Source organism: Scomber scombrus, chromosome 7 (assembly GCF_963691925.1).
Source record: "Scomber scombrus chromosome 7, fScoSco1.1, whole genome shotgun sequence".
Taxonomy (NCBI): domain Eukaryota; kingdom Metazoa; phylum Chordata; class Actinopteri; order Scombriformes; family Scombridae; genus Scomber; species Scomber scombrus.
The window spans coordinates 17,395,647-17,409,767 of record NC_084976.1 but is presented as its reverse complement, the minus strand read 5'-3'; the positions used below and the strand labels follow the sequence as shown (position 1 = coordinate 17,409,767).

At 39.4% G+C, this 14,121-nt stretch overlaps 1 protein-coding gene across 1 annotated transcript; it reads right to left on the bottom strand.

The window, feature by feature from the left end:
* Nucleotides 1-958: 958 nt before the first annotated feature.
* rundc3b (RUN domain containing 3b) lies at nucleotides 959-13,477 on the bottom strand. The gene is made up of 11 exons (XM_062422734.1): nucleotides 13,383-13,477; nucleotides 6,991-7,106; nucleotides 6,264-6,397; nucleotides 5,401-5,486; nucleotides 5,091-5,180; nucleotides 3,708-3,788; nucleotides 3,431-3,605; nucleotides 2,847-3,004; nucleotides 1,446-1,592; nucleotides 1,220-1,341; nucleotides 959-1,149 (listed from the first exon to the last, which is right to left on the bottom strand). Exons 1-11 carry the CDS (start codon nucleotides 13,475-13,477, stop codon nucleotides 1,004-1,006), a joined length of 1,350 nt encoding a protein of 449 aa, XP_062278718.1. The 3' UTR covers nucleotides 959-1,003.
* Between the last annotated feature and the right edge of the window lie 644 nt (nucleotides 13,478-14,121).

The following is a 14,121-nucleotide window of genomic DNA, read 5'->3' as shown; positions in this document are numbered from 1 at the left end:
GTTCTCATGAGTTCAGTGTTGAGGTACGCGGCTAGTCACCAATAACACAAATCACACTATACTGATAGTATGCAAATGCTCTCATTTCACATTTTGCACATCTGTTCACCTGAACACAATGCCAGCTGCAGGATATTCATTACTAAAGCCTTTCACAGATTATTCAGAGTTTCTGGAATTATCTATTTGTTGTAACTAGCAACTGAAATACAGCATTTAGATAATTAAAGGGACTTTAAGAAACAATAGTGTCTGTTTGATACAGCTAAAATGAGCGGTAAATATTAATCATAGAGGGCCTTACCTGAGAACAGAATAACAATACTGCATTAAGCACAATGCTGGCAACATAACACTGGACACTTTGATGGCATTGTAATCTGACAAGTGTAACCTCATGAATCAAAGAAATGAATCAATTTAAAAAAACAATTAGAAGAAACAGTGGCAGCATTAAGACATTAAAGGAACAATTATCTGTGACATTCAAGAGACCCAACACTGACCCAGGCTCTCAGTATTTTGTGTTTCTCCTAAACTGATCTGATCTACAGTCAGTGATTCTCGACATGCTATATTCTGCTGTAAAATCATTATCGCTGTCTGTCAATAGTGTAAAAGTGATACAGTAATTCCTACATCAACTTTCTATTTCTTTTAATGCATTTCCAGGAAAGAAAAATAAGATGCTCCAGAGATAAAACACCAAGAAACAAATCAAAAGCATACTGTATCTATGAAGTTACAGCTTTTACAAGAGTGTTTCAACTGAACAGTATATTGTTAGGATATGACGTGGTCTGTTGGAGCTGATCTGGGTTTTAACACAATTCAAAGAACATGATACACCAGATTCTCAGCTTGACGTCCATCTGATAAAAGCCCTGGGCTCCAAACACAGAATATAAATCTCTACAAACAGCAAATTAATATCACCTACACTGAGAGGGTTCCTGGATTGTCTGGCCCATGTCAGTGATGTGTCATCCAGCTGTTGGTTTCCTTATGAAGGGGTGATGCCTGGACTGCTGATCTCTGTGGCGGGACTGGCCAAACACTCACTGGACTTCAGGCTGGCCAGAGACTTGTAGCTAGTGACTGAGGTCAGGGAGCCACACAGACCTCTGAGAGATGGAGTTTCCTCTTTACCTGAAAGACATGACACACAGGGTCAATACTCAAGTTTGTGGTGGACTGCAGTGCTTAGGAGGAGATGTACCTTGGCGGGGCCAGTGTGTGCCGGCTGTTCTGGCCTCCAGACTCAGTGTGTTTGACCGCTCCAGGGAAGTCTGTGAGAGGCTCATGTCTGCAGACAGCTGCTCCAGACTCTGGAAACTCTTACTGCTAAGAGAGATCACACATGTTGAAATGATTAGTCACTTTACAGAAACTGTAACTAAACTATAAATAGATAAAATAATCAATTTGAGTCAATATCTACATACTCCTCCCACTGTGCAGTGTTCTTCTGATACAGCAGTGTGTCCAAGGCGACGGCGTTGGCATCCAGCGCATCAGGAGACGGCCACTGATTGGTCAGATGGGCTGTCAACTCCTGTCTGGACCGCAAATCATTGTTCTTCAGCACTGTCCTGGAGATATGAGTGGCTGAAGTTAACTAAATAAGTAACTAAAATAAATATTTTTTTAAAAGGACGGGAGTCATTCAATGCATTAAAATGTTATTTTTTCAATATCAGCACAAATGCAGTCAGTTTAGGCACAAATAACATAAAAGGGATTGAAACAAGTAGTCAAATCTGTTTTTATTTTTATAGACCAATATCACAAATCACAAATGTCCCTGAGGGTGCTGTACAATCTGTACAGCATAGGGGGAACAATTGAAAAAAACGCAGGAGGGATCCCTATTCCGGGGAAGGCAAACATGTAATAGATGTTTGTATAGAATGAACCAGATAGCAAAATGACAAAAATACAGAATGGAAAATCCTCCAAAAGGTAAAATTAAACAGAAGATATTATTGACGAACGTTTGATTATAACAGATATAATGGTGTCTGCACATACAGTTGCCCTACAAGTAGCAAAATACTGATTTGTACACATAGTAGTTTGTCCTTCAGTAAGTATCGAGAAGATTATTTTTCAAATATAACTTGTTTCACTCAGTACAATAATGTCCCAGTCACAATTATTAAAGGATTTTTATCGAAAAATGTTTGTGTTTCTGTAAAAATTAAAATATCAATCAATATCAGAGTTTTTGAACTCCTAAATACTGTCATCTGTCATTGTTCATTTTTAATTAATCTAATTCAACGCTTTAATCATGCTTTTTTTTACTATCATCACTATTCTACCAAGATGTTTTTCTCTCTAAATATTCCCAGACTCACACTGTCATTCTTGCAGTTTCTCTGACCATATTGAAAATCACAGCATCTCACTCTGCTTGTCTCAGCACCCCATGTTGCATGTCACAGTCATTTTCACTCTATTGGCATTTGAAAACATCCAAACCACTGACTCATCCCACTGGGTTGAGACCACAGCTTCATTTCCAGAAATCATGACATGAATCCACCATTGCAGTCCACTATGAATTACTGATCAAACAGAGAAAAGAGTTTCTCACTCATTAGAATTTTATTGGAAAGATGCAACGCTGATGCAGCGTTTCCTGTTAGCTAAAAGAGTCGCTGACTGCGATAGATTCGACGACACACAGCTAAAGCACCTGCAACCTTGCAGGCCTCTCACTGTGTCCTGAATGTCAAACTCACAGCTGGATCTGCTGCACAGCACACTCCACCTAATCGTCAGCGACCCCACATGCACTCACCAGCAAACACAAAAACACACAGAAAGAAGAGTAAACTCACAGTTGGTCCTGAAGCTCCAGGATGATGTACTCAAGCTGTCCTTTCTCCACTGTGTGGGAGAGGTGTGTGTCTGCTAGGCTCTGCTGAAGAGCTTTGTTATGAGACACAGCTTCCGACAGCTGGGCTTCACGGAGACGGACCAGCTCCTCCAGGTAACCCTGAGACAAACAAACACACACATGTGCACATGCACACACACACACACACACACACACACACACACACACACAAACATAGGCAAGCATACTCTGTTTTTCACTTGTTTGTTTGAAGCTGTGAAGGCACTGCTTCATGAATACACGTCCCATTTCCTTTGTTTTCACTTAAAGTAAATGAAATAACCAGAGAGCAGGGAGCGTCGCAGAGGAAAGCAACATTATGGAGGTTTGAATACAATAAAAATAATAACATCAAGCTTTTAAAAATTATCCCTCACAGGACTTTCCTCCTGGCCTATCAGTATTCAAGCCTAATTACCACAAACACCAAGGAAAATGTCACACTAGCATACATTACGCTCCATTTTTTAATCCAAAAGTCTCAGTCACATTACACACACACACACACACACACAGAGGTGTTACCTTCTGCTCCAGTGCCACGCGATACTTCTGCTCAAAGCGTTTGCACTTGGTTACTAAGTTGCTCTGCTCGGTAAAGATGGAAGCAGCGGTAGCCACTTTGTCAGGGGTGCTGCTCTCACTGCCACTGCTCCCCAGAGTCCTCATCTCCTCCTCATCACTGCTGATGCTGTCTGCACTGCACAGGGAACAACAACATGCCTCATGTAAGCACAAGTCCTGCACAGTACACTGATGACTATTAAGGAGTATGTGATGGGAATGATTTGACTTAATTTACCTCTGAGTGAACTTCAGGTAAGGCGTGTAGTCGATCACAGAGGGGCAACTGCCGTCCACACCTTCTCCTTTCAGACAGAAGCTAAAGAGACGAAAGGACGGAGAATCAAAGCAATATGACTGTAGGAGATACAAGAAATGACTTGTAACAGCATGGTCAGATAATGGTTTAATCTCTCTGGAGCACAATTTTATCACAGAATGTCCAATTATATATAAAAAGTCTGTATTTATGATGTGAACCAAACTTCCAATTGTGCTAAACACAATAATTGTTTTAAAACTTATTTCCAATCTTCTATGAGAAGAAATATCAGGTTTTGTGGAAGCTGTCAGATGTGTTTGGTTAGGCCTTAATTTGCAATATTCAGCAAACATTCAGTGTCTTTGAGTTATCACTGAGGACCAATGTTTGTCTTTGCTAAAACTATTTGATTTAGTATGTGTTGTTTTTTTAAGTTTTCTTTCCTGCCCGGTCACAAACATTCAGCAACGTTTGCAGCTTATATACAGTATCTGCAGTTTGCACAGCAGCAACCCTCCAGCCTCTTTTGTCTCTTCTGCATTTACCTTGTAGTGCTTTAAAAACTCGTAAAAAATGGTCATCGATGGCCCGCTATGCTATAATTTATGTTGCTGCCTGACTTGCTGATGCATCTGTCGCAAACACTGCAAAATTACACTCACCGATACTTTATTAGGAACGCCTGCACAATCTAATGCTGTCTCATACAACAGCTCTGCCATAAATTCTACTTTTACAAAGCTTATACATTTTCAGTTTCTCCTGATATTGTCATAAAGGTGTAATTCTACTTCATGTTTATTATTGAAGTCGCAGTGGATAGTGGTGATGTACTGTGGTGCATTATATTGATTACATAAGCGTAGTATTTTGTCCATCCGATTAACATACATAACACAGGAAAACTGAATTAGCCAAGAGGGACAATGGACCAACACCCCAATCAAAATTGACTAAAACACACTTGTATACTTAACATAGTGATACAACTAATATTGCTTATGTACTTACTTCTTATTTATTGTTCTTTACTCTTTTTATGGATGCTTTTTTTTACTATCCACTTGCTGCTGGGACACTGGAAATTTCCCCATTGTGGGACTAATAAAGGATTATCTTATCTTATCTTATCTTATCTAATGCTGTTTGTCCAAATTAAATTGCTTAAAAGTGTCAACAGTTTCTCTGAAAATATCAAGAAAAACTCAACATTGTAAACTTCATTTACTGAAATAGTCTATTGTATTGTATTTATTGTATTTTGGTCCATTTATCCAAAAGTGTATCTCACACAGAAAGCTACACACTGACAGAGCAACAGGAAGAGAAAGAAGGACTGAGGAAGAACAGGATTAGTACCTGAAGTCGATGGTGTTGAGTCCAATGAGCGTGTCCGCCAACAGCCCCGCCTCCTCTCCCAGCATGATCGCTCCGTCCTCATAAAACCTCCTACGGTCAACACACGTACAAACATTAATACCATTTATTAAACTCCCACTCCTCTGGTCAAATGACTGGAAGAAAAAAAGAAAAAGCAGAGCAGCTCTGAGGTGTGAAAAATCTAAATTAACCTGCAGCAATCTGACTCTGGAGAAAGACGTTTTTACTTTTTTGCTATTTGCTTTCATAGAATGTATATATCTGTGTTGAGAAGGGAAACTGTGAAGACCTGTTGGTTTTAAAGTCCCTCAGTGCAGATGAGATGTAGTCTGACAGTCTTTTCTCCATCAAAACCACACAGATCCATGCCCTGCCCTGCGGAGAGAGAAGCAAAATAATCTGTCAGTAGCAGCTTCTATTGTCAAAACAGACAAGCAATGACTCTGCATACAAGATAGTAATCAGCTGCAAAGTGGTAATAAAGTACATAAAGGCCTTGATCAAATGGCTGTTGATGGCATGTCGTGTAGAAACCGTGTAAATCCTGTCCCGCTATTTTTATCCCTTTACTGGAATTAAAAGTTCATAAAGTAATTTGTATGCTTAGCAGGCAGGTCTCATGACTGAAAATCACAGAACATGTGTCAAATAGCCAAAAGGCTTGTTTCTTACTTTTACAGATCCCTAAAAAACTAGAAAGGTTGTGAATGTGAGTCTTGTTCTCACCTACAGCCTGAATGCAAAGCAGTGCTGGCTCCAGTTGTTTGCTCTTTGATCCACAGAGTAAAGCCGAGTCACATTTTCTGCGTGTGTGCGTGCGTGCGTGCGTGCGTGCGGGCGGGCGGGCGGGCGGGCGGGCGTGTGCATGTGTGTGTGTGTGCACTCTTAAGATTTTTTTGACTGAGTCTCCTTTGTTCTTTTCTGAGTGGATATTGCAAAGTAGGCTAAAATCACAAACGCCTGATTCTGCATTAGGTGTGTGCTGTAGGTCAGGATAACAGATATTGCTTCATATTATATTTATCAAATTACAAACATTTTTAAAAATTAAATACACTGTTTGAAGTTTCATGTTCTTGTCCTCCCTGCTGCTCCACGTAATTCAATCTGACACACTTCTAAGCCGAAATGCAGAGATACTTTCATCTTCACCTTAGCTCTCGATGATCGCACGTTCTCCATGCTCTCGATGCTTCGGATACAATTATGAGGGACTTTACTGCAGGCTACCTTTATATAATCCCAGAAATTCCGAGGACTCTCATAGCCAAACCAAGTTGTGTGACCTGAGGGGAGACAAGACAGAAACAGATTAATATGAACATGAATCTGTATTTATTTTGCTCTGAATTTTAAGGATGCACAAACCAACCTTGCACTTGTCATACAAAATGTCAGTGGAGATGAGATAATTGTTGTTAGGAAGGATTTACAATGACATTGAAACGAAATAAAACGATATAAATTGCACTTGAATTATTTTTCAAGGGTTCAATTAGTGTTAGTGTGTAATTCATGTCCATATTTTACACCAGTATAAAATGACAATCGCAATAAACCCAAACGTATAATTCACACTGATAAGTTGGTACATTTTCACATTGAAATCTTGCCTATTGAGGCCTCCTAATGGGCCAGGAATAAAGGACATGCATAACACGATGTCCCCTGCTCATTTCCAGCTACGGACCATTATCACATATCATCCATGTCTTTCTCTCTCCCTCAATGTTTCCTGTCACTCTCTACTATCAACGATAGCCAGAGAAAATCTTGCTTTCTGCAGATTTAAAACTGTATATGTTTAGGTGAAGTTTGGCTTCATGTGTTTTACATGTATGCATGTGGATAAGAGGTAGGGTTATTTGTGTGTTTTTACCTTTGAGTCGATGGCTGAGGATGTGCTCCAGGATGGAGACAAAGTTCGTGAACTCTGGAGATGAGTCATCTATTGTGTCAAAACAGGAGCGGTCCAGCAAAGTCTTCACTGAAAATCTAAATACAAAAAAAAAAAAAAAGATTTCAAAACTCTGGTATTAAAATCAGTTACTGGACACGATGCTTAAATGTGAGCAATCAATGCTGTTTTTGACATATCAATCTACTTCTCTGTATGAACCCAGACTGAATGATGGTGCAATCAGGCTGTCAGTGATGCTTATTCTTACTGTTAATGTACATACAAACAAACAAGAATCATCATTGTAATTTATGTAAAAAAAAAAAATGATGTGACGTTAATTTCCTTATTCGGAACTTTTCATTTCTGTCATTAATTAAACTGCATAGAAAATAAACACATCTGGCCTCCAACATTGTAATGAGGCTTTGATTAATCGTCTGGGATGAAACCAGCAATAATGCTCAGCCCACTATGTCAGTTATTGCGCACCAGCCGAGTCTCCCTAATTTAGTTTCAACTAATTAGACAGGAAGGAGAGTTAATGGACAAGGCTACGCTGCTGCAGATTCTACCAAACTGTGTGTAGACCTTTACGTCAACTAAATAATCTCTTTCTCTCTCTCGTTGCTTAGCAGCCATGTGCGCTTCCTGTGAAAACAGGCAAAAACTCAATACATTTCTGATTATTTCCACAGTTAAGGGCAGGGTGTCTAATCACATATTACATACATTAACTTTCAGACACTTGGGCCCTGCTCTTGCACAGACATTTCAAAAGGGCCATTTTCCTTACTGTAAAGTATACTGTGCTTATCCTCCCAGTTATTCCATCTCTCCATCATTCACACAGTAGAAATCTAGGTACGCCAAGTTGGTGAGAAAACTGATCCTGAAATAAATGCATTTTCTACATTCAGCTGCATAAGTAATGACTGCCAGCTCAAAGTTTAAGAACACCTGCAGCAGTCAATGCACTACATATTGTATCTTAAAAATCATATCATTGGAAAGTGTGGATATCTTTTTTGAGATTCTTTGATAAACCATCCACACAGGTACAGGCGTAAACACTCAAAATGATCATGTTTCGGCCCTTGACACACACTTGGATACAGTGTACATCAATCACAATCATGATTTTATGTTTTTAACTGAAACTTAGTTAGACCAAGAAAAGAGTGCAGCTGTTCTGATGAAGTCAACCCATCCTGGCATCAGTTTTATTATTTCCACCTCCTTTCTTATTTCATAAGAAAGGAGGTGGATTTGCCATTTAGTTTAATGATTCCCTCCAATTCAAGCAGATATGGAAATTTAGCTTCTTTTGAATATGTGGTTCAATTCCTCTTCTCCAACTATATTCGTAATTATCTAAAGGCCACCTAAATAATGTGCTACCTTTCTGATCACTTTGCTGAACTAATGTCTGTAATCTGTATTGACTTTGTGTATTGTTGGTGATTTAATCATCCATGTTGACAACCCTCGGGACAAAGGCACTAAAAAACTGTGTTGTGTTGTTGATAACAATGGACTGACTCATCCTGTGACGCAGCCCACACACACAACAAAAGGCACACTCTGGACTTAATCATCTCCAAGGGTCTGAACATTTCCAAGGTTGTGGTGATCACCCTACTGCTGTCTTGATATTCTGCTTACAGGCCTTTTCAAAAATGTTTCACATTGCAAGTCCACATATCTTTAACAAATTGTCTCTTCTCTCAGGTTTTTTCTCTCAGGTTTTTTCAATATCTGAACAACTGCTTGCAGCTAAATAACTGTCGTGCTGTGTTCCAGTCAACCAATTATTCCTGTGTTTTCTTTGAGAGTGCTATATCTGTACACCCAAATGTTCAAACAGAACAGTACATCACTGAAAACACCAGTGAAACATTTATTCAGGCTTTCTCTTCCACAGCTCTGAGACAGCTCTTGTTAAGGTCTTCAGTGACATCCACATTAAGACAGACAGTGGCAGAATTTCAGTCTTAGTATTACTGGATCTCGGTGCTGCATTTGACAGCTGAACACAACATACTACTAGACCAACTGGAAACTGTTTGGGACTTTGTGGCACAATACTAAACTGGTTTGAATGCTAGATACTTAAGAATGATTAAAAGTCAGCGCTCAGCTTCAATTGATAATGTTAAAAATCAAAAACCAAGCCAGAAATCTTGGTGCAGTCATGGACTCAGACCTGAATTTGAACAGAAAGACAATTACAAAGTCAGTCTACTATTACAAAGTCAGTCTACTATCACCTGAAGAATACATCAAGGATTAAAGGACTTATGTCTCAGCAAGATTTGGAAAAAACTCTTCAATGCATTTATCTTCAGTAGACTCAACTACTCTAACATTGTCTTTACAGGTCTCCCTAAGAAATCGATCGGACAGCTGCAGCTGATTCAGAACGCTGCTGTTCAAGTCCTCAATAAGACCAGGAAGATGGATCATTTCACTCCATTTGTCAGATCTTTACAATGGCTCCCTGTCAAATAACTGAATTTAAAATACTGCTATTGGTTTATGAAGCACTGAATGGTCTAGGGCCAAATATATTTCTAATCTTCTGCTACATAATGAACTATCCAGACGGGTCATCTGGGACAGGTTGTTTTAACACTATATGCATACCATGTTGTACATTCTTCTATAAAGCAGAGCAAGTTTAACATAAACCAAGTGACAGCAGAGGTGTCAGCAGGGGTGGGAATGATACTGTTTTATGTACATTTTTGTAAAATGTAAAATCCAATATAAAGAGCTATGAAGGACAAATCATATCGTGAAGATGATGTTTCAAACAGTTTAATCTGCCCACTGCATCTACATTAAGGATCTGAGAGCCTGCTCTTTAACGGGACACAGCAACAGTACTGTCTACCCACACAGGTGTTTTCACTTACGCTGCATTAAAATGAACCTGTTTTAGTTGTGTTTCCGACATGAGTGTACACAATATTGGCATTCAAGTGGCTTGAAGTCGTGAGAACCTTGTTGCTAGGCGACTGACAACAATAATCAACATCAGCTACGTAGGTTCCTTTTTTAACTAAAGATTTGCTTTATACATTCCAACATCAAAAGTTACTAACTTTCACAGACTCATGATGTGACAACTCATTAACTATTTAAACACCAAAACAAATGGTTACTACTACAAACATGTCACAGTGGGAAAAGCACAGGTGTTGATAATAAAATCAGGGGCCTGTTATTGTGCCATGCTGTCTCACAGTCACACTGTCATGGCTGAGAACTGAGCCATTGTTAATGTCATTAGTAACACCGGTGCCTTTCCTGCTAGGATTTCTGCTATGAAAAAAGGACTACTGTGTAGATGTGTGTGGACTCTGCACATTTAGTATTCCCCTGAAATGTCAACAATTCATTCAGAAAATCATGTGCTTGGATCATTAACATTACAAAGCCTCTTAGAAAGCAATGCTTCATCATACAGTGACATCACATGTAGACCCTCCGTAGGGTTTGATTGTCTCAACAGAACCACCAGAGTAGCTCTGCCCAGTGTCAACGTGAGAAGAGGTCTAATCAGACAGAATACGTGACAGCACCTGTGTGGGTGTGCAGGGTACTTAAATGCAAAGAGTAATTGAAAACTCAGCAAGCAATCAGCAGCAAACGCAAATGTCAGCAGTCAGTATTTCTGAGTGCTGTGACTCAAACTATAAAAACATACATTGAAAACGGTAAATCAACACAATCAGTTGTAAGGTTCACGCTGTCTCAAGCTTGCATAACAGAAGGCTGACTGCACCAGACATGCAGGAAAAGCTGAATGAGTTTCAGCAGAGAAGAAGAGGGAGTGATGTCTTGTGCAACAGCTCGGAGGCATTTATCAAGACATCGAAACGAGTTACAAAGCTTAGTTTGACCTAAAAACATGACCTGGACCTTCTACAGAAGAAATGTTGTGGACTTACAATTTTTAGTTTTCTAGATAATTCACTAAGATATTCATACATTTCACAGTTAACTGCATCTTCCACTGTATTATTAATTTAAGTACTTGCAACCAGAATGATGCTGTTAATATATCTATGAGTGATAGTATAAACAACACACATGGAGTCCAAACACTGAAACCAGCAGGCTGATGATGAAATGTGACAGTTTTAATTTGTGTCTGCACAGCTGCTGCAGCATTTACTGTGGACAGTGAAATTACTTTTCTTGATTTCTTTTTGCCTATAGGATCTCATCTAAAGCAAGACAATTCACACTTTAGTACTCCATGATATAACTGCAACCATAGCAAAAGGAGAGCAGCAGGAGAGTGAGATGAACAACTACTGCCAATTGTGGCTCAACTTCCCTCTCACACTCACTTCCAGCAGTGATCTAAACGTCACTTTTTCTGTAAAGCATTAAACAAGAAGCAAGAAGCAGCCTGCCAGCGGGTCCATGCTGTGCAGATAAATATTGTTAAAGCCTGCTGAACTTTCATGTCTAGTGTACATAGTCAACTTTCCACAGATACAAAATACTACTGAATTTTAAGGAAATGTGTATAAAATCATGTGCAAAATATCCAAAATACTTCAGCCATAAAAAAACCCATTTCTTCCAATGAGGAGCTGGAATAAACTGATACATAACATACATGATAAGATTATTAGCATTATTGCTAACTTTTTTTGCTGAGTAATTTTTTCCCTCGAAAATTATAAAGTGTCCCATATAATTTCTAAGAGCCCAATATGAGATATTAAAAATAAATATATTAATTATCTTGTTTTGCCCAATCAATAGTCAAAAAGATTAAGTTTACTATCATATATGATAAACAAAAGCATCAAATCTTCACACTTTATGAAGCTGGAACCAGCAAATGTTTGGCATTTTTTCCATGAAAACTGACTAAAATAATTAACTGATTATCCCAATAGTTAAAATTTGGAAATAAAATGATTTTGACAACACTGAAACACTAAAATGGAAACAAATGGGGAAACTGTATGTAAGCAGTTAATACTCTCCCTGTAATTTGTTCAGTCTTTCCTTCATTCCTTTAACTTACTGTGATATTTTATCTCCATTCATTTTGTGAGTTTGCCATCACTCTTCTTCTGACTCTTTTCCCTCCTCCGCTTGTGCCCATCAGTGAGTTGCTGGCTTGTAGCGGAGGCAGAAAGGACCAGCCAGGTCAGCGGGGAGCACCTGTGCCTAATTACTCTCCCTTTACATGTATTTGAAATCAGCACAGTCACACCTGAGCATCCTGAAGCGTGAAAAATCCGTTTTTTTTTTCTTTTCTAACCTGCTGGACTTGTCCCTGAAAAGGCTGAGCAGAGCAAAAACAGGAGCAGGCGGTGCATTATTAATTTGCTCTCTGAACTGTCAACGCTTTTTGGTGCCAAAATGAGACTATACACATCTGTATCTTTTTTTTCTGACCCTCCTCCTGCTCTTTTCATCTTAAACGCACCACAGGGACTGACAGTCAGTAAGTGACATCTGCCAACAGCACTGAGAGGACCACAAATCAATACTCAGAGCAGAGTGCTTTTTACTTCAACTGATCCAGCATCCATGCATCCATGCATCCATCCATGCATCCATCCATCCTCCCTTATCAATCATGAATGCATTGATGATTAAAATGAGCAAACCAAGGTCATATCCTTGGCATTGTTTCTATACATGTTTACTGCATATTCTACAAAAACAACATAATGTGTTCTAGACTCAGCACCTTCATATTTGAGTTTGAGGCAAAAACATTAAAACAAAACTTGAATTATATTCCTTTTAGAGGCTAAACATTCTTTAGTCCATCAAATTTACCGATATTATAATTTCAGTTACGTTAATACAAAAATTTGACAACAATATAATAAACAGAACATTATACAAACTATTTTTTGGGGACATTTCTTAGGCGGTGGAGTTGTGATGGAAGAATTTAAACTCATGGTCCTTGGCATTTCTAAAATCCTGTCCATAATCCTACATTGAACTGAAGGTTATTAAAACTGAAATGTGACTGCGTGAATGATTAATGGAGAATGTGGTGGCTGGTGATGGTGCTCATGAATGTGTGTGTGTGTGTGTGTGTGAGTGAGGGATAGATGGTAAGGATGGTCAAAATACACATGATAGAGGTGTTTGCCTGCGGTAAATAATGCAACTCATCCAACAAACACAGAGCGACTTTGTTGCTTTGGATTGCATGTAAACTTAATTATTCTCAATTAAGGAGGGAGGTAGCTCCCATTAAAGCTACCCTTAAACAAATCCGCCTCTGAAATTATGAATCAACACATCTGCCATCGGAAATTAAGCAGGAGACGCTGTTCCATCCTTCCTGTCACACAGACAGAGTGAGGAATTCCCACCTGCACACCGTCAGCAGGTTCCTCCTCTCCACCGCTGAGCTCCTGCCTGCTGCCCGCCTGCGGATGAGATGCAGCCCGGCGCCGACCGACGCCATCCCCGCGGCTTGTATCCGAGCCTGCGGCCGGAGGCGGTGTGCAGTCCCCCCCTGCTCCGCCGCTCCCTCTGCACCAGGGCAAGACCGGCTGGCTCCGTCACCTCTGAGTATCACACGCCGCTCAATTGAAGGAGGGGTCTGACAGAAACGATGTCGATTCAGCCTCAATGACAGAGAGACACTGAACCTCCGGTCACCACGTTCACAATAAGAGCAGCAGCCTCTTCATCAAATGTTGTTATTGATTAGGCTACTATACATCTCATTAAAACCATAACCAGTGTATTTCATTTAGATTAAGAAGTCGACTATAATAATTACTCTTCGGTCAGTTGTTTTTATGTGATGCATGTTTATCATAAAGACACACTGTGGCCTCATTAAGACTGAAATCATCACCTCAATTAAAACTTAACATGATATTAAACTAATTGTCACCTGTTCAAAAACAGTTATTCCTTATATTATTTAAAATGACTGTGAGAGGACATGGAAAGGTGGTGACTAAAACATGACTTTCGGCTAAAAATAACACTTTCACACAGGTGTTCATGTTATTTGCTTTAAAATGAGTCTAATGTCGTTAATATCCTGATTACATGGTGTGATGTCATTTAAACAGCGTTAATAGCCGTTCCTAGTTC